This window comes from Sceloporus undulatus, chromosome 5 (assembly GCF_019175285.1).
Source record: "Sceloporus undulatus isolate JIND9_A2432 ecotype Alabama chromosome 5, SceUnd_v1.1, whole genome shotgun sequence".
NCBI classification, from domain to species: Eukaryota; Metazoa; Chordata; class Lepidosauria; order Squamata; family Phrynosomatidae; genus Sceloporus; species Sceloporus undulatus.
Window position 1 is genome coordinate 3529541 of NC_056526.1, and position 25315 is coordinate 3554855.

Sequence of the window (25315 nt, forward strand, 5' to 3'; positions counted from 1 at the left end):
GGTAATTTGTTCCACTGTAAAGCTCCTCTCACAGTTTTGAAACATGTGGAGGAAGTTCTTTCTGATGTTTAATTTGAATCCACTGGTTGTGGTTCTCTCCCCTGGAGCAACAGAAACAGGCGTGTTTTGCTTTTCCTGGGCCTGCACACACCCTGTCCATTTAAGATGTATCTGGCTCAGGAAATGTTTTCGCTAGGATGTGTTCATTGTATCTTGAAGCTGTATGAAAGGGGTGGAAAATACAGCTGTGTTCCTTTGTACAGGTGAATAATGTGCAAATGTCAGTGGAAACACCCTCTGACTACGATAGCAGACATTTTAGGGAGCTGGTCACAGTTGTATTTGAAGAATCCCCTTTGCACTGTTGCATTGTCCTCATGTCTGGAAGAGCTTGGAAAAAGTTGGATTTTAGACCACATAACCATGTTGACGGGGGATTCTCGTTTAACCCCAAAAATATTTTTTCTCAAGTTCAGGATGTTTCCAGCTTCCTGCTCAAAGGGAACTGGCAATTCAGCATTTGAATCACTGTCAAGGCAGGAAATTGTCAGGCAGGAAATTAGGAAGAAAAGAAACAACATGGGTGTATTTACACTGTAGAAATAATGCAGTTTGACACTACTTTTAAGTGTTGTAGCTCCATCCTTTGGAATCCTGGGGTTTGTAGTTTTACACAGTCTCTAGCCTTCTCTGCCAAAGAGTGCTGGTGCCTCACAAAACTACAAATCCCAGGATTCTATAGGATGGAGCCATGGCAGTCCAAATGGTGTCAAGCTGCATTATTTTTACTGTGTAGATGCACCCTTAGTAGAGGTAACTGTAAATATCACCCTCCCATTTGAGTCTCTGAAGTTTTGGAGCACTCTCAAAGACTCAGAGAGCACTTCAGGGTGCATTCAGAGCAAAACCTGTTCTTGCAGACACTTTTCCTTTTACTATTCTTTGCAAATACCCTGGATCCATTAGCCACCTGGCATTAATGCTTCAGGTGTTTTGTTTTTATTTTAAATCTATTCAGAATTGGCAGTATTACACATGCAAACCTCTACCCACCAGAAAAAGTTGATTTCACTTTCCCAGAAAAGAGGGTGTGGTGGAAAACGCCTTCAGATGGGATCATGAATTTAATCCCTGGGTTTTGGGTAATGTTATGGCTTCTACTAAAGAGAACTGGTGGCTCAAAACAGCATGGTATGTACTCTGAGGGCAAGGGAGCAAATTAACTATAAGGAACTTGAAAGCCAAAAGTTTTCACAATAGAAGAGGATGAGGCAGGTAGACCTGGAAGTGGCCACAGTTTGGAAGAATTACTTTATTTATTCCAAAAAAGATAATATCAACATTTTCCAAGCTCTTGCCTGTAGGGCAGTGCAAATAGCAAAAGCTTGCGTTTCTTTGGAGAGCAACGTTCTTGTGCCTACTTGGCAGAAGAGGAAAGAGATGCTAGAGCGAAAATGTCAACATTCCTTTCCATATTTCATTGGAGAGTGTAGTAGCTGCCTGTAATATTCAAGGGGGGGGGAGCTAGGTTTTCTTGATCTAATCACTAGGAAAGTTTAGCCCTAGCTGTGATATTTCTGCTAGTTGTGGCTGTGCGAGGTGTCTGGCTATGTGACTGCCATCCATTGCAAAATGATGATTTCTGTTTCAATGCCAGTTGTGACCTATGCAGGGAAAGCAATTTTGTTGTTTTTAATGCAAGCAGTGTTTGTTCTTTTGTTGTTGTTATTGTTGTTTTTAAAAAATCACATTGATTCTTTTTCTTCTCTAGTATAATTTTCACCCTATGAACATCAGGCTGGTGTCTCTGGAGCTTAGGGCTTCGTACCTGCCGAGACATCGAAGTGAGGGAGCGTCATTAAGTAGCAAAGACGTTTTAGTTATATTTAGAATTTGGGCCATGCTGCTAATGGAGATTCCATTTGTTTGAGTTACAAAATGGTGGAAGAAGAGATGCTTTGGCAAACAGACCCTGCGACCCAAGAATAAAGGGTGGCATATGAAGATACTGGTCCCCCTCCATCGTAGATTTGCTAGTGACTGAATTGAGTGCTCCATATGGACTGCAGACTATCCAAACCTTGGGAACGTCATTTTTGGGGGGACTACAGTTCCTAGAATCTCCAGACAGCCATATGGATATTCTGCAGTCCATGTGGAGCAATCAAAATTGAGAGTTGTGGTTCCAAAGAGTGGCCTTGCTGAGGTCATAGGTTGTCTTGGTAGCACTGTGTCATATTTGTTCACTAAAATTCCCATCGAAAAAAACATTCTTCCTTGTGTCTGTCATATGACACAATTGCAGTCAGCCCTCCACATTTGTGACTTTTTGTGGATTTGATTAATACATTCGTTCTAGGATCGTAGAATCAGAGTTGGAAGAGACCACAAGGGCCATCCAGTCCAACCCCATTCTGCCATGAACTCTCAATCAAAGCATCCCCAACTGATGGCCATCCAGCCTCTGTTTAAAGACCTCCAAGGAAGGAGACTCACTACACTCTGAGGAAGGAATATGTTCCACTGTCAAACAGCCTTTACTGTCAGGAAGTTACTCCTAATGTTGAGGTGGAATCTCTTTTCCTGAAACTTGCATCCACTGTTCCATGCCCTATTCTCTGGAACAGCAGGAAACAAGCTTGCTCCATCCTCAATATGGCATCCCTTCATATATTTAAACAGGGCTATCATATCACCTCTTAACCTTCTGCAGGCTAAACATCCCTAGCTTTGAATCTCTAGATTGACTTCAGTTTATGGTGATCCTATGAATGAGAGACCTCCAAGGTGCTATATTTTCAACCGGTCTTGCAGATTCAGAGCAGCAGTGGCTTCCTCGACTGAATCAACCCACCTGTATGCCAAACTATATAGAGATCCTAGGAATCCTGTAGAGTGCAGCCATAGCAGTTAAAGTGGGTTAAAAACGCTACAACTGTGCAGTGTGAATGAACTCCTGAGCATTAAAGGACAGGATATAATTGTGAAATGTGAAAGGGACTCGGACTAAGTCAAGCAAGAGTTTGTCTCATCCTCTGAGCCTGGATCAAGTGACAATCAAAAAAGGTAGAGGCATATCTCATTAACAAAACCTCTCACAAAAGAATTCTTTTTACATAGTCTTTTATCCCTGCCCAGTTGCCTGTTTTTTCTCATCCTCTGTCTAGCTGGAAGGTTTTTTGTGCTTCTTTGATAGCTGTGCTTCTCACCTTCTAATTTTCTTGATGTTGCTGGACATCAGTTCCCAGAATCTGCAGCCCGCATGGCCGCTGGTGGGGGATTCTGGGAATTGAAGGCCAACACATCTGGAGAGCCAGAGGTTATGAATCCCCAGTTTAGAACAGAGTGATTCTCTTCTCTTTCTTTCTTTGGACTGGAACTCCAGGTTTCTCCAGCCAGCAAAGCTGGCTGAGGGTTTCTAAAACATGTAGTCCAAAACCCTTTTTGAGCACTGATCCAGAAACACAATAGCTAATACTTATTATTGCAGTTGGGAAAGGCTCAATGCCTCCTGCTTAGAGGCTTCTCTATGAAGAAGTGTCTAGAGGTATAAGGAGGCTGTGTCCTGCTCTCAAGGTATACCTCTCCCACCCTTCAGGCCATTTTCTAAGACCTGTCACCACCTGCATGGGCTTGCATGTCTCTTTGAAAAGCGATTGCAAGCCACCTTTAATGCCATGATTGAATCAGACGTGAGATAGTAGAGGAAGGGGAGCATTGGAGCTGGCACTGTGTTGGCACTTCTCTAAAACCAGGCACATTGGTATACGGCTTACCTTCGTCTATGAAAAAAGGAAGTCTTCTCTTCCTGAGCCTGCCTTTGTGTGCAGTATCACAGAATTTATAGAGCTAGAGGAGAGATCCACAGGAATACCTTAGTCCCCAGCTCCCAACCAGTGCAGGAGTCTACAGCAGGGATTCCTAAACTGTGGTCCTCCAGATATTTTGGACTTCAGCTCCTAGAAGTCTCAGCCATCTTGGCCAATGGTCTGGGATACTGGGAGCCAAAGTCCAAGACACCTGGAAGGCCAGAGTTTGGGAATAAACTGGTCTACATCAATCTAGTAGGAAGTGTTTTAAGGTCAGGATGAGGGCTTGGAAGGATGTGCAGGTTTTGGATTACAGTTAGCCCTCCATAGCTACAGATTCTTTATCCACAGATTTAAGCATCCACAATTTGAAAATATTTAAATAAAATTTAAATTCCAAAAAGCAAACCTTGATTTTGCTATTCTACATAAGGAACACCATTTCACTATGCCATTGTATTTCATGGGATTTGAGAATCCATGGATTTTGTTATCTAAAGCCTAGGTGGTGATACCAAGGGCCCCCTGCACACAGAATTCTGGGAGTTGTAGTTGGAAACCAACACACCTTTCCAAGCTCAGGCCAGAAAACAAAACAGTATGCTTTTTAGCAAATACTTGTTTAGGCAGAGGACATGAGTGTTGGGATCATCTTGTATTCTCCGTTTGCAACTGGTGGAGCTGCTGTTGTGCTTTTGGGGCCAGGAACATGAAAGGAGGAATGTTTTGTGGCAAACAGTTTGGTGTAAGCAAAGAGGAGGAAGCTGGGGTGTTCTCAGAGGACAAGCAGGGCTGCTGTTGACCATGCCAACAGAGCCGGCATTTGCGTCGGTTTGATTTTTTTTGTGTGGCAAAACAAAAAAATCACAGTGATCCCATTTTCCCCATGGCATCCTTTGTGGAAATTGTGCCATGGCAGTTTGGAGAGGAAGGAATCTTGTTGGGTGGAGCAGGGCTAAATGGGAATGGGAAACACAACCATTCCGCCCCTGTGACCCTAAAGGTATGTTACCCAAAGTGTGTGTGGGGAGTGTGTGTGTATGTGTGTGTGTATGTGTCCGGTCACACACCAGTGTCTATCACTAGCTAGAGCGTGTGATGGTGCTGTCCTCATTTGTAAATTTGTTTGTGGTAACCATTTTTTAAAGACAATATCTTGAATTTAGGCGAGAGGGAAAGGAAGGAACATCCATCCGGGGAAAAGGGGGGTTTTATTTTATTTTTTAAGAATCTTTTCTCCGTTTTCTGCTTTCTTTTTTTAAAAACCCTGTAAGCTCTTTTGCTCGCTCAGCTTTACCTAATCGATCTGGAATCGCCATACTCTGTGATCACCTCTAAATTTTAAACAGTGTATAATGTTTTTATTTTCAAGTGTTACATTTTAAAGATTCTTAAAAGGAAGAAAACAAAAGATAGGCAACACCAGCAAAAATAAATTACTAAATGAAATGGGGGAAATTGAGGTGTAAAAAGGAACCAACGATGAATTGTGTTCCGAATGTCAGGAACCAGGAAACAGAAATCACAAATTGTAATTCTCCAATAAAGACCTTTTAAAATAAAAGTATGAGAGTATAATATTTTCAAAAGGATGTTTTAAATATTAAATGTCTGAGTGATTGTATTAGATCAGCAATAAGGACTCTGTAATCTCGAAAATACAAATAAAATCCTGAAAAATCCACACTGGGCTCTGAAGAGAGTGTTATTGAATGGTTGCTTTGTCACACTTAGATTGAGAGAGAAATGATCTGAACATCTTTGCTGGTCATTAGAGGAACCATAGAACCATAGAGTTGGAAGAGACCCCAAGAAGGGCCATCCAGTCCAACCTTCTGCCATGCAGGAACTCTCAATCAAAGCATCCCTATTGACAAGATGGCCATCCAGCCTCTGTTTAGAGACCTCCAAAGAAGGAGACTCCACCAGATTCCAAGGGAGCATTTTCCACTGTTGAATAGCTCTTTCTTTCAGGAAGTTCCTCCTAATGCTAAAATCCAGTCATTGCAATGCAGGGGGTTGGATTGGATGGCCTTTGGAGGTCTCTTCCAACTCTAGGAATGTATGATTCCTCTAATCAGATTCCTGGAGTCTTCTCCTTTGGATGTTTTAAAACAGAGGCTGGATGGCCATCCATTGGAAGTGCTTTGATCGTGTCTTTGGGCATCGCAGAATGAAGTGGGATTGGATGAACTTTGTGGTCCTTTCCAACTCTAGGATTCTGTGAAAGAGACCTCTTGGCCAAGAGAGAGAACCAAATACAAAATTGCCCCCAACCTTTCTATGGAGACAAGGGCAAAAAGATTTGGGTGGGATGTAGTGGGGTGTGTGGCCTTCAAGGGCCCCCCATGGGGCTAATGTAGCCCTCTTATTCCCAACCATTGCTCATCCCTGCTCTAGAGAGATGCTGGGGCCCCAGAATCCTCTTATGACATCCTCAGTCAACTATAGAGAGGGGATCTTCATGCCTTCTTTGATCCAAGCTGGCAGATGGCTGCTGTGGAATGGGAAATATTCTGGCTATTTGTTGTATGCGAGTCCTTCCTGTTCCAAACCCGTGCCTGGTTGAAAAACTCGGTTGTGTTGAGGAACAAAAACTTCTTGGAACATGAGTTACTTTGGAAGGGTTCCTTCAAGCTGTTGCGTTTTGAAAAATCACTGCTGTTGAGGAATTCCGACCAGTCTCTTAGGACTGGCGCTCCAAACTGTTTTATGTGTTGCCTCTCTGTCTCTGATCCTTACACTCCATCTGATCCTTTTGTCTTTTCCATATCGCCTAATATGATGAGCCTGCCTGAGTTTTCCAGTCCTTACAGGAGAGCTTTCTCTCGGTTCCACCACCTTCATTTATGGTGGCTGAGGATGCAAGAGAGGGCCTTCCCGATGGTTGCTTCCAAATCATGAAACTCCTCTGCCACAGGAGATTAGGATGACCTTCTCCCTGCTTTCCTTCCACCAGCAGGTAAAGGCTTTTTTATTTGAACTGACACTTATGGCCCAAAGAGACAGGCCAAAATAAAGCTGCTTTGAGTCACTTTGGAGGTATGCTGTGTAAATGATGCCTGTGTCCTAAGAGTCCAAAAGCCGCGACAAAGCCCTTCTCCAGTCCTAAGGACTGGAGCACAGCTTTGGCGCAGCTTCTGGCCTCTTAAGATGTGTGTGTCATTTAAACAGCATACCTTCAAAGTGACCCAAAGCAGCTTTATTTTGGCCTGTCTGTTCGGCCCTAAGACTACATCTGCACTGCAGAAATAATGCAGTTGCACACTGCTTTAACTGCCATGGCTCAATGCAATAAAAGATTTATTGCACACCCTTGGAGTGTGGCGGAGTCTCCTTCTTTGGAGATTTTAAAAAAGATTCAATCCTGTGATTTGTGGGTTTTTTTGTGACACCACAGTTGTCTTGCAGAGAAGGCTAAATATCTCACAAACCTAGAAACCCCAGGATGCCATAGCATTGAACCATGGCAGTTAAAGTGGTGTGAAGCTGCATTATTTCTGCAGTGCAGATTGGGTTTAACTGGCTATTTATTTAGAGTATTTATGCCCCATCCTTCAGCCAAAAGAAGGCTCCTAGGACAGCTTATAAATTGTTAATATGACATAGTTTTTGTGGGGGTTTTGGGCTATGTGGCTCGAAAAGAACATGGGCACATAGCCCGAACAACCCACAAAAAACTATGGATGCTGGCCATGAAAGCCTTCGACTTCACATTGTTAATGTGACAGTTCCCTGCCCTCAGACTTAAAATCTAAGTAAGATATGGGACACACAAGGGAAAAGGAAATGGCACAGTATGTATTAACACAAATGGATTAACATATAGAGCCAGTGTGTCATAGTGGTTTGAGTATTGGACTATGACTCTGGAGGACAGAGTTTGGTTCCCTGCTCAGCCATGGAAACCCACTGAGTGACCTTGTGTGAGTCACATACTCTCAGCCCCAGAAAAGCCTGTGATAGGGTCACCTTAGGGTTGCCATAAGTCAGAAATGACTTGAAGGCACACAACAAACACAAAATGTAGCTAAGACAATATATAATTGTGCAATCTGATTTATGAGTGAGCAGCTTCCTATCTAAAATGAAGCATACAGTGGCCCTTGGTATCCGCTGGGGTTTGGTTCCAGGACCCTCCATGGATACCAAAATCCATGGATGTTCATGTCCCATTAAATACTATGGCATAGTAAAATGGTGTCCCTTATATAAAATGCCAAAATCAAGATTTGTTTTGGGAATTTATATATTTTAAAAATATTTTCAAGCCGTGGGTGCTTGAATCTGTGTATGGACAATCTGTGGATAGGGAGAACAGACTGTACAAACATTTTGAAATCAATCGAATTAAAACATAGATTCAAAGCAGTTAAGAAGATGTTCAAATCATACTCAAAAGAGACCACCTCACTAAAAACTGCATTTGGGATGATGTAGTCTGACACATTTGGAAAGCATCTGATGTGGGGCAGTTGCGTGATTCCCAAACTTAGGACCTCCAGGTAGTTTGGACCTCAACTCCCAGAAGCCCCAGCCAGCTTGGCCAACAGTTAGAAATTCTGGAAGCTGAAGTCCAAAACACCTGGAGGACCAAAGTATGCATCTAAACTGCTTGTCCTCCAGTCCTGCCTCTAAAGACCTTACCCCAGATTCCATTTATCTGCTGGAAAGTGGTGCCATGTCAACAAACTCTGGGTTTGACCCCATCCCTTCCCCTACTTTCCCTGCTCTTGGCCTCTTATCAAGGGCTCTCTGGGCTTCTTATCAGTCGGCTCTCAAGGGCAAACCCAGCTCAAGGATGTGGGTGGAGGAAAGCAGATTGTGGGCTAGACCTCCGACGGGCACAGTCTCTCTCCCCATCATTTCCTGAAGCCTGGAAAGCAGGTTGAAGGCTTCTCGAAAGAACCTTCCGGCTGTTTTTTTTTTCTCCTACAAGCAAGCCATGGGTTTTGTCATCAATTCTATAACTTTTCATTGCCATCTGAACCAGCAGGATGGGAAACTGGGATAAGGTCTGGGACGAAGTTTGTGCCTCCAAAACTCTTGGTTTTGAAAACCCCTTTTTATTTTGTTTTTAAAAAATAGTCATAGAATCTGTTTAAAAACCTCCAAAGAAGGAGGCTCCAAGGCCACACGCCAAGAGTGCGCAGGAAACCTTTTATTGCAAAAGATACAATATGAAATATAATTTATGAAACCAAGCTTATTAATGTTTGTGTCTGTCTGCTGTGTGCCTTCAAGTCATTGCCGACTTATAATGACCCTAGCTAAGGCAACCCTATAATGGGTTTTTGTTGGCAAGATTCTTCAGAGGAGGTTTGCCATTGCCTTTCTCTAAGGCTGAGAGAATGTGACTTTCCCAAGGCCGCCCAGTGGGTTTCATGGCCAAGCTGGGAATTGAACCCTGGTCTCCAAAGTCAAGTATAGCACTCAGACTACTAATGCCACGCTGGCTCACCATTGCAAAACATTCACATCATGTACTCTGCATATGTATAGAGTTAGATATCCAGAGTTAATGTCTGTTCCAAACAAAAGCATTATTCCATATACTAAGCAATCTGGATTTGTCCTCTTGGCTCTATTGACTAAAACAACTTCCATTAATCAATGAAGATAAGGGCAAGCAATGGGTTCAGGTAACCCCTTTTTTATGTTGACCAGCGCAGTCAGATTCTGCAGACCATTTCAAAGGTGAAAAGGCTTCCAGTAGAATCATTGAAAAGAGCTGGAAGGGACCACAAGGGCCATCTAATCCAAGCCCCTGCCATGCAGGAATACACAACTAAAGCACTCAAGAGAGATGCCCATCCAAGCTCTGATTAAAGATTAAAGATGGAGAATCCACTGCCCTGTCAGGCAAACATCCACTGTCAAAACATCTCTTACAGCAAAGATGTTCTTCCTAACACTGAGGTGCAATCTCATTTTCCTGTCGTTTTAATCCATTGCTCCGGTTGCTATTCCCTGGAGCAGCAGAAAACGTGCTCCATCCCCTTGAGATATTTAAACAGGGCTATCATGCCTCCAAGGTGTACATGCCCAGCTGTCTAAATCAATCTTCATAAGGCTTGGCTTCCATTCCAGCATGTCAATTTCCTTGAAATCTTGTGCCCAGAATTGGACACAGGTTTCCAGATGAAGTCCAAAACCTTAGAGGGGCACTTACTTCCCTTGATCTGGGCACTATATCCTTGTTGATGCAGCCTGGAATTGTATTGCCTTTGCTCACAGCATCACACTGTTGACTCATGTTCAGCTTGTGGTCTACTAAGACCCCAAGATTCTTTTCAAATGTATTGCTATCAACCCGTCTCTTTCCTCTTCCCTAGACAGAGTACCTTACATTTCTCCCTGTTAAAATTCATTTTGTAAGTTTTGGCCCAGTTTTCTAATCCATTGAGGTCATTTCGAATCTTGATCCTGTCCTCTGGGGAATTAGCTCCTCCTCCTAGTTTGGTGTCACCTGAAAATTTGATAAACATGCCCCCCCCCATTCTTTCATCCAAGTCATTGACAGACTGGGCCCAGGACAGAGCCCCACTGGACACCCCACTGGTCACTTCTCTCCAGGATGAAGAAGAAGAGCCATTGTTGAGCACACTCTGGGTTCAGCCGGTCAATCAATTACAAATCCAATTACTGGTTGTATTGTCTATCCCACATTTCATTAGCTTGTTTGCAAGAATGTCATGGGGAACCTTGCCAAAGGCCTTACTGAAATCAAGATATACTATATCCACAGCATTCCCTTCATCTAACAAACTGGTAATTTTATTTAAAAAGGAGATCAGATTAGTCTGGCATGACTTCTTTCTCTGAAACCCATGTTGACTTTAGCAGGCTGGTGCCTCTACCTCTGGCCATGCGGCAGTTGGGCAAAATCCAGCAAATTTAAAGTCCATTTGCACATCAACAAGGACCTGGGTTCGATTCTTGCTCAGCCATGAAACTCACAGGGCAGGTCCCACTCTCAGCCTCAGGGGAAGGCAACGGTGAACCTCTTCTGAATAAATCTTGCCAAGGAAACCCCTTGATAGGTTTGCCTTAGGGTTGCAACAAGCCAGAAACAACTTGAAGGTGCATGATATATACACACACACACATAGGGTTGTGCTTTATCATTCATTTTTGATTATATACATAGACTGAATCATAGAATCGTGTGATGTTCTACCTTTTGGTGAAAAGGGCGTTATAAATACATTCAAAGACATAGCTGTGTCAGTCTGTAGAATCAGAGAGATCTTGTAGCCCCTTTGAGACTCACTGAAAGAGAGAAGGCAACATGAGCTTTCGTAGACTTCAGTTTACTTCCTCAAATGCATATGCATATATATATATATATATACATACACACACACACACAAACACACATATATAGTTAAAAATAAATGTTGTTACCAATCTGGTTAGCCTAAAATCTGAGCTGTAAGGACATGAGTGTACTGCAGGCACAGGCAAAGCGCTGCCATGGGCTGAATGTGGCACATCACTTTGGTGTGCCACGCTTAGCTCCTGGGTGGCACTTTGCCCATGTTTGCACTACGCTTGTGTCCTTACAGCTGGGCTCTTTCAGTCATTAAAATTTCTGGAGGTGGCAGCTGCAAAATCCATTTTCTCTTCTACGGCCCTTTTGTTGGGCAAGCCCTGATCCCAGAACAGGGCTTTCAATGGGCCTCCTTTGTGCAACCTCTAGGCTCCCTCTCCCACAATGTCCCCATTTCGCGGGTGGCTATAGCAGCGGTCTTCCTCCCTCACCCAGCCCTTTCCCAAAACCAAAGCTCTCTCCTGGAGATGGACCATTTGGCCACCCACCCCTTCAGCCCCCTCTTGCCATGCGCAATGCCAGGGGATGCTGGGCCAGAAAGGGCAAGGAAGCCCATGGAGTGTAGGTCTGGGTCCAGGGGAGTCATAGTGCCACTGGGTCCTGCTTTGGTCAGGCCTCACCTGGAATAATCCTCTGTTCAGTTCTGAGCATCAGGATTCAAAATGGATGTGGACAAGATGGAGCCATGGGTCCAGAGGAGGGCAGTTTAGGAGGCAGAAGACACGCTTGCTCCCTCCTCAATATGACTTCCCTTCAAATATTTAAACAGGGCTATTATCATTTCACCTCTTAACCTTCTCTTCTCCAGGCTCCCTAAGTCTCTCCTCATAGGACTTGGTTTCCAGACCCTTCACCATTTTGGTTTCCCTCCTTTGGACACATGGCTCCAGTTTCTCAACATCCTACAAATCCCATATATGTTCTATTAAATATTATGTCATATATATTATATAAATTATATATATTTATATTATAATAACATACATTACAATAATATTTATAATAATAATAGTATTTATATTTATAATTTATATTTATAAATATCAATAATAATAATAATAATAATAATACATAATATAAATATGAGTGAGCCATGGCATTATTATTATTATTATTATTATTATTATTATTATTATTATTATTATTATTATTTGTATCTCACTATTCTCCCAAAATTGGGACCCAGCCTGCAAAAGGGAGGGAGGGAATCAAATTCATCATTTGTTTAAAAATGGGATACAGTTTTACAAAGATAATAAAAGCACTTTATGCGCTTATAAACCTTAAAGCGGTATGAAACCGCGTTAGTCCCGCAGTGCAGACGCAGCCAAAAGCGCTGCAAAGCGCAGGAAGGGCAAGGCCCGCCCCTTCTGCCTGCTGCCCCGGTGACAGCGCTCCCACAGGGGGCTCCCTCCTCCGCGCCGCAGCCAATGGCCGCCGGGGGTGTGCGCGCCGGGCCACGTCCCCAGTCGCTGGCCGGCCAATGAGGGCCGTCGGTGGGCGTGGCGTATGAGCCCGGTCGGGAAGCGCTGCGCCGTCCCCCACGTGGCCCTGGGCTGCTGCTTCTGCTGCTGCTGCTCCTTTGCTGCCTTGGCTCTGGCTCTTCTCTGGGAGCCTTTGCGGAGACCGAGAGCGATGGAGGAGCCCCCGGGGAAAGGCAGGCAGCCGCAGGCGACCAAGGGCAGGGAGCAGCTCCTCTTCCGCAGCCAGAGGAAGGACTCCGAGGTGGGCAGCCGGCAGCGGCTCTGCAGAAGGGCATGGATGGGGCTGGCAGCCTCTCGGAGGCAGATGTTGCAAAGGAGGCACGCTGGCATTTGTGCAGAGCCTGCCTCCTTTTTCATTTGCAAACGCTGTGCTGCTCGCAGGTTGCTATATTTGCAGTGCATCAAAGGCACAGGTCGCAAGTTTTGCACGGCTGCGTTTGTGCAAAGCCTCTTGTTCTAGTTGCAAACTCTCTAACGTTCGCGGAATGTCATGCGCAGACATTGCAAGCGGTGCATTTGTGCAAAGCCTGCCTCCTTTTTCATTTGCAGTTTCTGTGTGATTGCAGACAACATGGGAAACGCGCTGTGTATTCAGGGGTGTGTGTGTGTGAGAGAGAGAGAGAACTCTGTACATGGTCTTCGCAGTGTGTTTGTGTACAGATGCACATGCATATATGCAAACGCACACACACACATGTATATATGCAACCAAAACCCCAGCAGCCTTATTTGTGTGTTTAGTTTGCCTAGTCTCCTGTGTACAGTTGTGTTGCAAAGCCTGCAGGGCATCAAGGGGAAAGGGCTGGGTGCCTTTTGGGGGGCAGGGGACTGGAGGGGGATGTCTTGGCACCTGTCTGTGGGGAACAGGGTTATGGGGCAGCAGAAGGACCTCAAGCAGGTGAGGCTGGAGAAGGGGCAAGGGAAATAAACTGTTGTTGTTGTGTGTCTTCAAGTCATTCTTGACTTCATGGGACCTAAGGTGAGTCTGTTGATGGGGTTCTCTTGTCATGTTTCCTGGGAGGGGGCTTGCCATGGCCATCCTCTGAGGCTGAGAGAGTGTGACTCCCATGTGGATTCCCATGGCTGAGTTGGGATTCAAACCCTATTCTCCCAGAGTCCTAGTCCAATGCTCAGATGCCATGCTGACTCTCATGGCAACCCTAAGGTGACCCTCTCATAAGGTTTTCTTGGCATGATTTCTTTAGAGGTGGTTTGCCTTTGCCTCTGAGGCTGAGAGAGTGTGACTTGACCGAGGGCACTGAGTGGGTTTACATGGCCGATGGGATTTGAACCCTGGTCTCTAGAGTAATAGTCCAATGCTCAAACCACTGCACCACAGAGGGGGGATTATGGGGCAGGGGTCAAGGGTGGTCCTGGCAGAGTTGGGGGCAGGATTTGGGGGAAACCCAAGAGTTAGAACTGGTCCTGGTTTTGGGGCAAACCCTGGTGGGATTCCTTGCAGAGAGACCCTGGAGACCCAGAGAAGGCCATGGCCAGGAAAGAGGAGCCTTTTCTCTTTGGGGTTGCAGAATACAGGGGTCCCCCCGCATTCCCTGGGGTCAGTGGCGAAGGACCCCTGAATGTGGAAAACCCACAAATACAAATAACACTGTCCTTCTTATCTCTCTAGGGATCTCCATCTTCTCCAGTGCAGCTCTGGTCAACATCGGTCAGATTCTGACCATAGACTGATGCTGGAGGACCTGCAAATGACAGGAGAGTTGTCTTTTCTCTGGAACTTGTAGGTTCTCCAGCACCGACTCCATAGTCATCTTTTGGCAGAGTGGCTCTGGAGGAGAAGACATGTGAATCAAAGCTGCAAGTAATCAAATCACAAAAGTCAAAGCCATAAATATGGAGGGCAGGAGGATGAAGGCAGCCATGAAGAGCAAGGGAGGGGGGTATTGAAAATCCCCACTCCCCAAAACTGATCACTAACCCAAAGTAGTTGTGATGGGAGGGACAATCCACAGAGGAAAGGCTAGAAGGGGGGGGGGGAATATAAGAAAGACAATGACAACAATAGTAGTAGTAATAATAATAATAATTGGCAGCGTGAGCTTTCATAGACATAGGCAATGCATCTGAGGAAGTTCATGCTGCCAATGTCTTTCTTAGGTAGTCTCCAAGGTGCTGCAAGATCTCTATGTACTGATTGTACAGACTAACATGGCTGTATTTTTAATAATATTAATAACAACAACAATAGCAATATTACAGTGGGTCCTTGTTACTTGCAGGTGTTTGGTTCCAGAACCCCAATAGGTAACAAAATCTGTGGATGCTCCAGTTTCATTAAATATAATGGCAGAGCAAAATGGTGTCCCTTATAGGAAATGGAAAATCAAGATTAGCTATTTGGACTTTATACTTAAAAAACCCATTGTCAAGCCATTGGATGCTTGAATCCAAGGATAAGGAGGGACCAGCTGTATTGTTTCTGATCTGCCTCTCCACATAGATCAAGGCGGGGAACAACAACAGTGAACAGATAAACAACATTAGTGAATACACATCATTTTGAAAAGACAAATAACATACATTAAAACAATCCACATTTAGAATTTATATTTGAAAATGCACATTTTAAAAACCATCTGTTTAAGCCTGCCAGAAAAGACTGGCTTCTAATGCTGTTTCAAATCCAGACAGCCTATTCAACTGTCAAATCTCTTCCGGCAGGTCATTCTACAGTTTGGGGGCGGCTGAAGAAAAAGTCCTCTGACCAACAGTTGCCAACCTAGTCCTGCTGACCAGAGCAAATGTCCGCCAGAGGACCTGCATGTGTGAGGTGGATTATATGGGAGAAGGTGGTTTTGTAGGTAACCTGGACCCACAAACCTTTAAAGATACCTTGTAGCTTGCCCAGAAACTAATTGGCAGCCAGTGGCATGCTTTTAATACGTCAGTCCTGGATGTCCTAGTAATATTGGTTGTGGGCAGAAAGTGGGGAATGTCTGGCAGAACTATGTAGTTATAGGGGACCCCTAAAAAAACCATGGGAAGAAGGATTGAAGTGACCCCTTCTCTGCACAGATTTTGATTTTGGAAGAGAAGGGCTTGCCAGTCTTAGGAAAGAGCAAAGTCATGTGGGGAGGGGTGGATGTTGGATTTTTTGTAGAGAGACCCCCATGCACATTTGGGGGGAAGGTACCCCTTTTCCTTGGAAATCTACTTTTGACGGGGGTTGTGGGAGCAAGAGAACATGTTGCTGGTTGCATTGGACGGAAGATCACATCCATTTATCCAAAGATGATAATGCATTCCTCTAGTTTTTTGGGTGGGAATTACAAATGTGGGGTGCATTGCTCCTTGCTAAGGGTGTTGTGGCTTCTGCGTGTGTTTACTGGGGGTGGAGGCCCTGATCCAGGCTGTTGCTCTGCCCTCTGGAGCTCTGCCCGCTTGCATGCCCAGGCATCTTCCGTTCAGTGCCTCCATCTGTTTCTTGAACTCCTCTTTGGCACAGGAAGGAAGGTGGCACGGCATGAGGAAGGCTGCAAGCTGGAGTAGCAGCAGTTGCAACCTCCTCCCTTCTGCCCAAATAATGTCTGCTTCTTGTTTTTCCTCCTTGGCAGGTTTATCTCCTTCCCACCATCCCCCAGAAAGAAAGAAAGGAAGGAAGAGAAGTCCTATTTTCTGTTCCAGTGTGAGAGGCAGGCAGGTGGTCCTTGGTGGGTAATGTACAGCAGCAGCTGGAGTCAGGAGAATAGGAAAGTGGCTGTGTGTTTTGGACTCTTGTGCGTGTGTGTTTGTGTTTGTATGTGGCTTCTGAAGAGCACAGGGATGGAAAAGTGGTGGGGGAGATGGCTTCCCTCAGCTAATGCCAGGCCGATAATATTTCTCCTGCAGCTTTTCCAGCGAAAGACAGGTTCCTGGCTGTTCCTGCAAAGAGGAGGAAAAGCCGTCAGCTTTTCACAGCACCGTTTCTTGCTTTGCTCTTGGACCAGGCTTTGCAAAGGGAGGAGTGCGCTTGTGCGCAAATGCAAGGGGGAACATCCCTGGGGCCAGATGGGCCCATTTCCCAGGATTGTGGGTGTTTGCAAGCCTCAGCCAAAGTCACCTTGGAGCCTGGCTTCAAACAGGTCCTGAAGTCCAGCTAAACACAGTTACAGGCGTATAGCTTTGTGTTGTGTGTGTTGTGTCCTGGGGATCATAGTTTATTGCAGCACCAGACCTTTCTGACAGAGAAGGCTAAATGTCTCGCAAAACTACAGTTCCCAGGATTCCCCAGCACTGAGCCAGGGCAGTTCTAGCAGTTTCAAACCGGGTTATTTCTGCAATGTGTTTTGGACCCAAATTGCAAATCCCAGGTTTGTGTCGGATTAGGCCTGGACCCACATTGTGGAGTTAATTCAGTTTAACAAAGCTTTGAATGCCATAGTGCAATGCTATGGACTTCTGGGATTTGTCATTTTATGAGATATCTAGCCTTTTACATGTTTGAGAGATCTGGTGCCAGAACAAACTACAGATCCCAGGCTTCTATAGGATGGAGTTGTGGCAGTTAAAACGGTGTCTCTAGGAGCGCAGCTAAAAAAGAAGCAGTGACTAAATCTTTCCTCAAATGATTCAAGTTCTTTATTGTTCCAAATGGAGAAAGGGTGACCATTTATTTCAAAACACAGCTCTTCTCCCCCGGCCCCAAATATTACCTTTTACTGATAAGAAATTACTCTGCTTTAATGTCAGTGCCAAGTCCACAAGCATTTTTATCTAACGTTCTTCACTCTTTTCTTTGAAGTAGAGGCACTTCTTATGTTATTCAAACAGCAGGAAACAAACCACTTAAATACTGCTTAAATACGTGTCAACTTTGTGCTCTTAGTTCTTGTTAGAGTGCCCAGATTTCGCTAAAGCATGTGGCTATTTGACAAAATCCTGTTGTTTTTCCTAGACTTAAAGTAGAGCTTGAGAAAGTTGCCTCTTTGGACTACAAGTCCCAGAATCTTCCATCCAGCATGGCCATTGCTGGCTGAAGGATTGTAGACCATGGCAATTGCTGGCTGGAGCATTCTGGGGGTTGTAGCCCATGGCCATTTATTGGTCCATTTACTCCAATTGGATGGCTTACTGACAAGATCAAGATTTGTGAGATCTTTAGCTTTCTCTGCCAGAGAGCTTTGGTGCCACAAATCCCAGGATTCCATAGCATTGAGCCATGGCAGGTAAAGCAGTGTCAAACTGCATCAGTTTCCAATGCAGATGTAACCCAGGAGAGAGGCTGGAATACATTTTCAGCAGCTCTCCAGAGGCATTGAAAATGCCTTATTGATCAACTTTAAACAACTTTGTTGTTTAAAGAGAAAAGTGGTTAGCATGCATTTGGGGAGGAGAGAAACTATTTTTGGTGGTGGTCTTTTTCATTTGCCCCCCCTTTCCCCCACGAATTGTTCATGCCCCAGTAAAATTCTATGGGGTCCTGAGAGGAATCCAAAGGGAATGGGTCCCATGCAGGTCAAAGCATCGCCATGGGGGATTGTTAAAAGGCAGAGGAAAGGGGGCTAATGGATGTTGGGAAGGGGACAAGAAAAGATGCACAGGGGGGCTCCATCACAGCCCATAAAGATGCAGCAACACATGCCCTTGGGGTATGTCTGGCACATTGAAATAAGTCAACTGAGGTTTGCATGTCGGACTACGAATCTGGGAGACCCAGGTTCGGTTCCTGCTCAGCCAAGGTCCCTGGTTGAAATCCAGGGTGAGAAGCATTTTAGGGAGCTGGGTCTGTTTAGCCTGGGAAGAGAAAGTTAAGGGGTGACATGATAGCCCTGTTTAAATATTTGAAGGGATATCATATTGAGGAGAGAGCAAGCTTGTTTTCTGCTGCTCCAGAGACTAGGACCCGGAACAATGGATGCAAGCTCCAGGAAAAGAGATTCCAGCTCAACATTAGGAGGAACCTCCTGACAGAGCTCTTCAACAGTGGAAGACACTTCTTCAGAGGGTGGTGGAGTCTCCTTTTTCAGAGGTGTTAAGCAGAGGCTAGATGGCCAACTGTCCCAAGGTGGGCCTTGGTAGTGTATTCCTTTATGGCTGAAGGGGGTTGGACTAGATACTTGAGGTTCTCTTCCAACTCTGATTTTGTGCAGAAAGGGATCTGGGAGTCTTAGTAAAAAAGCTGGTATGATTCTAGGCTGCATCAACAGATGTGCAATGTCCAGCTTGAGGGAAGTAATAATGCTACTCTATTCTGCATTGCACACACTTTACCTGGCATAATCTTGTGTCCAGTTCTACGCTCCACAATTTAAAAAGGATGTTGAGAAGCTGGAACATGTCCAGAGGAGGGTGACCAAAATGGTGAAGGGTCTGGAAACCATGCCCTATGAGGAAAGACTCAGGGAGCTGAGAAGAGAAGCTTAAGGGATGACATGATAGCCCTGTTTAAATATTTGCTCCAGGAAAAGAGATTCCACCTCAACATTAGGAGGACAGTAAGGGCTGTTCAACAGTGGAACAAACTCCCTTGGAGGGTGATAGAGTCTCCTTCCTTGGAGGTCTTTAAACAGAGGCTGGATGGCCATCTGTCAAAGGGAGAGCTTGGATTGTGTCTTCCTGCATCGCTGAATGGCATTGGACTGGATAGCCTTTGGGGTCTCCTTCAATTCTATGATTCTATTCTCATGGTATCTTGAAAACTAGCTCAGGGAAAAGTGCACTAGAGCTCTCTAGCAGAGAATTGGAACTTACCCCCCCCCCCAGCAAGCTATAAATCCCAGGATTTTACCAGATGGAGCTAATACAGTTGGCCCTCCATATCCACAGGTTGTGCATCCATGGATTCCATCACACACCACTTGAAGATAAATATTCTTTAATTGTTACAAAAAGCAAAGCTTGATTTTGCTATTTTATGCGCCATTTTACTACCCCACTATATATAATGGGACTTGAGCATCCATGGATTTTGGTACCCATGGGGGATCCTGGAACCAAACCGCAGTGGATACCAAGAGCCCACTTTACTCTTCTAGTAGGAAGTACAAGAGGGCCAAAGGTATCCTTACTCCTATAATGGAAATCTCAAAACCTCTGGGTCCTTGCCTAAGAAAATCTAATGAAACTTCATGGGGTTGCCATAAGTCGACAGGTGACTTGAACACTTTTTAAAAGCATCCAGGGGAGGCTTTATTTGCAGGAGTTGTTATAGATTATGTCTTTTAACCTTTAAATTGTTAACTTTGTAGTGTTTTAATTAGGTTGTTTTAATTGTCTTTTAAATTTTGTTTTAATGTGTTTTTATGTTGTGAGCCGCCTTGGGTCCCTTTTGGAGAGAAAGGCAGCATAAAAATGAAATAAGATAAATAATGCAGGTATATAGACATAGTAAATGGATGCATAGATTGTTTGGTTCTGGTATTTGTTTATTTGGTTGTTTATTTATTTATCTGCATTGCCCATTTTACAGACAAGCGAATTGGGCAGAAGACTGTCAATGCTGTGGTCTTCCAGGGAATCTGTGGCTGGATTTGGGCTGTTTCACATGACTTTCCCATCCTAGGGTCCTTTTGCATTATAACCATTATAGCCCTTTGATTCTACTTTAACTCCTGTGGTCCAGTCCTTTTGAATTCTGGGATTAATAGTTTATGGAGGAGTATTTTGAATTCTCAGCCAACCATCTTCAGTGCAGTGATTCTCAAGTGCTGATCCTCCAGATCTTTGGGAATCCCACTCCTGAAAGACCTGCCCATGAGCTCTAATCTAGAGCATCATCAAACTACAAATCCCAATATCCCATAGGATGCCAGTGTGGCAGTTTAAATGGAATCAATGTGTTATAACTATATATTGTTAAGAAGAGAGCCAGCATGGTGTAGTGGTTTGAGCACAGGACTATGGCTGCATCTGCACTGCAGAAACAATTCAGTTTTGTAGCATGTAAGCTTCAGTGGCTCAGTGCTATGGAATTCTGGGAACTATAGTTCCTTGTAGCACCACAGCTCTTTGACAGAGAAAGCTAAATATCTTACAAAAGTACAGTTCCCAGAATTCCATAGCATTGAGCTGTGGCCATTAAAGTGGTGTCAAACTGGACTATTTCTGCAGTGCAGGTGCAGACCATATCTCTGGAGACCAGGGTTTGATTCCCAGCTTGGGCAGGTCACACTCTCTCAGCCTCAGAAGAAGGCAATGGCAAACCTCCTCTGAACAAACCATGCCAAGAAAACCCCCTTAATAGGGTTGCTTTAAGGTCCTCATAAGCTGGAAACAACTTGAAGGCGCACAACCCACGCACACTGTGAAGGAAACTTCAGCTGATGTGTTGATAGCAGTGTCCTGTGTGCAAGTCTCTATTAAATTTGGTCCATCTCTTGCAGGGTTCAGTGGACTGTCCCAACCTGGAATTCGAATATGGAGACACTGACAGCTATGCTGCTGAACTCTCAGGTAAAAAAATAAAGAGGAATAACATCATTTCTTGCAAATACAAGGAGACCATGGCTGATGCCACACTACAAAACTGATGCACTTTGACACCGCTTTAACTGTCACAGTTCCATCCTATGGAATCCTGGGAGTGGGCAAAATGTCTCACAGAACTACAAATCTCAGCTTTCCATAGCCTTGAGCCATATCAGTTAAAGTGGTGTCAAACTGCATTAATTCTGCAATGTAGATGCAACCTCAGTTGTTTTGTGCATTCAGGAGAACTCTTGATTTTGGCAGCCCCATTGTAGGGTTTTCTTGGTATTTGGTTGGCCATGGCTTTCTCAGTAAATGATGTTAAGGGCTCCATGTGGCCCCCAGAATACTGCAAAGACTTGTGCTTTTCATTTGCAAATGAGTTGGTACTTCCTGAAAGCTTGCAAGAGTACAGCTTCTGCAGTTTAGTGTGTATGCATGTGCGTTAGAGGGAAAGCAAGAATATGTGTGGGGGGAATGTATATAGGTCGCATGTGGCCCATGGCCCATGGATCGCCCACCCCTGGCATACGTGTGCCATTCTTTTTCTTTCGCTGCCACCTCCGATCAATGCCCCACTGAGATATGTACACTGGAAGGCATTTCCCCCTCAACGCCTCTGCATGGTTATTGTGCATAGCGTTGCATTCATTGAATGGTTGTATATTCATTGAATGGTTGTGCGTTCACAGATGTGGTGTGTTGCAGTTCAGAAGGGGGAAGGTATAGCAGGAAGGGGGGGCACTATATTTCCCTAACCCAGGGTTTAGCATCACCTCTCCTTAGGGATAAGAGCACATAGGTTTGCAAGCCTCAATGACCCTCCCAGTTTGGCATTTTATTCTGTTTTAAGAATATTCCATTTTATTCTGTTGTAAGTTCTATGATTCTAAGTTGCAACCCAGTTACTGTTGAAGACCTACAAAATTCATCACCACCGTCAAATATTCAAACCACGCTATTAATAAAAATCTTGGATTCTGGAAAGAAGAAACAAATGCTGTTTTTGCAAGCCACAGAAACCAAAACCCAAATATGCATATCTATTCAAAGCAGCCTCACAGCTAGACTTATTTAGGTCAAAAATGCTCTTCAGCTGTTCTTTACTGTGGGGCGAATTGGTTTGCAAAAATAAATGTTTTTTTATCAGCATCACACATGCTGCCTTAGTTTTATCTTGAAGGGGGAAAAGGCATTTGGGGGTATTAAAAACTTTTCAAAATGGGGTTTCAGCATCTTGCAGAGTTCCTCGTACTCCGATCCCTGCCCATCCCAAACCTCAGGTCTGCTGGCTGGGGGATTCTGGGAACTATAGTCCAAAAATGAACTGATCCAGATATTGTCAGCTCTGGGTATAGTGGCTCCCATGTCAATGGGGCAGTGAATCCGCTCCAGGTTTTAGTCCAAATCTTGGAGGAGATAACCATGGTGCTGGATCTGTTTTACTGATCAAGTAAGTACTGATCAAACAGCTCATTTGAAGTTCATACTAAAATGCATTGTGGGCATGAAACCTGGACTGGTCAAAGTCACGTTAATGCTTTATTGTGCTTTTACCATTTAAAAAACAAACAAACATAATACAGGTTGAGTATCCCTTAACCGAAAATCAAAATGCTCCAAAATCGAACACTTTTTTCCTGGGTGACTGAGAGTCACGCCTTTGCTTTCTGATGGTTTCAGTGTACACAAACTTTATTTCATGCGCAACATGATTAAAAACACTGTGCATAAAGTGACCTTCAGGCTATGTGCGTAAGGTGCATATGAAAGAGAAATGAATTTTGTGTTTAGACTTGGGTTCCATCTCCAAGATACCTTATTGTTGTTGTGTGCCTTCAGGACTTTTCTGACTTATGGCAACCCTAAGGCTACCTTGTCATGGGTTTTTCTTGGCAAGATTTGTTCAGAGGAAGTTTCCTATTGTCTTCCCCTGAGGCTGAGAATATGACTTGCCCAGGGTCAACCAGTGGCTAAGCAGGAATCGAACCCTGGTCTCCATAGTCCTAGTCCAACATGGAAACCACTACAGTGTGCTGACTATTATTCCATAGGATCCCTTCCAAGCATTTGATTCTCTATGAAGTTGGCACCTTCTTGTTGTGATTTGAGTGTTGGATTAGGACTCTGGAGACCAGGGTTCGATTCCCTGCTCAACCATGAAACCCCTGGGTGACCTTGGGCAAGTCACACACTCTCAGCCTCAGGTGAAAGCAGTGGCAAACCGCCTCCTCTGAACAAATCTTGCCAAGAAAACCCCATGATAGGGTCACCATAAGTTGGAAATGGCTTGAAGGCACGCAACACACACTTAGGGAAATATTCCATTGGGTACACACACGCACATACACTCTTTCTAGCTTCCCTTCTGCTTTTAAAATAGCCTCCGGTCGCCTGCCAAGCCGGCAACCAAGACAGAGTCAACAGGAGAGATGTGATAAGATTGCTCTGTATTTATAGACGGACACTCCTCTTCCAAGCATTTCTGCCACTCTGCCAGTCTCTTTACAAAATTGCAAACGGCTGGCACCGTGCAACCGAGCGGGCAGAGCAGTACTTGCTCCAAAACACACTGTGGAATTAATCCAGTCTGAGACTGGTTTAACTGCCCTGGCTCAATGCTAGGGAATTTTGGAAACTGTAGTTTTGTGTGACATGTAGCCTTCTCTGTCAGAGAGCTCTGGTGCCACAACAAATTACAACTCCCAGGGTTCCTAAGCACTGAGCCAGGGCAGTTAAAGCAGTCTCAAACTGGATTATTTCTGCAGTCTATTTTAGACCCTAAAAGCATTGGACTTTTGTTTGTGTGTGAGACTAAGCTGCTCCATTGGTCTCCTCCAGATGCAAAGTTTGTAAAATACACCAAAGGAGAGCGCTTTTAAATGCTACACAACTGTGTGGTTTTATGGCTAATTCCACAATCTCCTCTCCTGTTTGAATTTCCCAAGACGGCAGGTTCCAGGCACCCTGGACTACAACTCCCATTGCCCCCAGCCAACATTGCCATGGAAGTTATAGTCCAACAGATCAGGAAGCCAGCTGTGTTGCTCTTGACCTTCTGTGTGCCTTTTGTTCTTCTTTGTGTTTTTATTTTTAAGGGAATATTATTTTTAAAGGGATATAACCCCGACCCTATAGATTTCTGTACATCAGAGACTCCATAGAGCGTCAAATGTAGCTATCCTGTGGTTTAGTTTAATAAAATAAAATATCTGGGACTGTATGTATTGGTCCCATTCAAAGTGTGTATATGTCCAAGGCTGTGGTTTTGCACCAGGAAGATAACAGGCCTTGCAACTGAGATTTGTTCTTGTTGTGTGCCTTCAGGTTGTTTCTGACTTATGGTGTCTCTCAAGCAAACTAATCACAGGGTTTTCCTAGCAAATTTCTTCAGAGGGGTTTGCTGTTGCCTTCCCCTGAGGCTGAGAGAGTGTGACTTGGCCAAGGGGTTTCATGGCCAAGCTGGGATTCAGGCCCTGGTCTGCAAAGTCATAGTCCAGCGCTTAAACCACTACACCACACTAAATATTGGTTCAGCATTTTAGATATCTCCTTTAAAGTTCACACTAGAGCTTATCATGGATTCACTGCTCTGCTGCTGCTATTGGGAAGTGATTGAAGTCCATGCATTCCATGCAGGCTTGCTTTTTCAAAAACTAAATTTTGATACAGAATTGTACTGTGCATGTTTTGTGTCTTGTGTGGTTTGCTCCTCAGTTGTGCTGCTGCATCGTGTTGGCTTTGGGTCCCCTTCGGTGGGCAAACGCCTTGTAAAAAAAGGGGTTACACATAGAATTGCATTAGCTAAATTTCACCTCAAACCTCTCTCTTGCAGAACTGTACAGCTACACTGAAGAACCGGAGTTTGCCCTCAACCGGAAGTGCTTTGAGGAAGATTTCCAAACACAAGGTATCTGGCTTTGAAACTGGGTCTCCTTATTCCAAGTTGAGCGTTTTAAACATTACTCTGTATTGGTTCAGTTGTACCTTTTTAAAAAAGGTATGAACTTTGAATCAAAATGAGAGAGTCCAAAATGCCTGGAGGAGCAGTGCTTGGCTCTCTAGGAGATGCCACTGGATTACTATTCCCAAAGTCCCTTATTGCAATTCTCAATGCTTCTCTTGGGATAGCTTGGAAGTTAGATTTGTGGGAGTGGACTAGAGCCCCTTAGCCAAAATTTCTAAGCATCTCAGCAAGCTGCAAATCTGAGGAGTTGATACAACAGAATTATGACAGTTAAAGTAGTGTCAGGTTGCCTTGGCTGTGCAGTATAAATACAACC

General features: G+C 44.4%; 1 protein-coding gene across 3 annotated transcripts in view; it reads left to right on the top strand.

The window, feature by feature from the left end:
* Positions 1 to 12699: 12699 nt before the first annotated feature.
* Positions 12700 to 25315, top strand: part of STRIP2 (striatin interacting protein 2) — a 43785-nt gene continuing 31169 nt past the window's right edge. The window contains exons 1-3 of one of the 3 annotated variants that reach the window (XM_042470315.1): positions 12700 to 12867; positions 20948 to 21017; positions 24868 to 24942. In XM_042470315.1, coding sequence (XP_042326249.1) covers positions 12778 to 12867; positions 20948 to 21017; positions 24868 to 24942 — 235 coding nt within the window. In that variant the 5' untranslated portion in view covers positions 12700 to 12777. Of the gene's footprint in view, positions 12868 to 13551; positions 13606 to 19906; positions 19940 to 20947; positions 21018 to 24867; positions 24943 to 25315 lie in introns of those variants that run through there. The other 2 variants (XM_042470316.1, XM_042470318.1) reach the window with 2 other exon arrangements.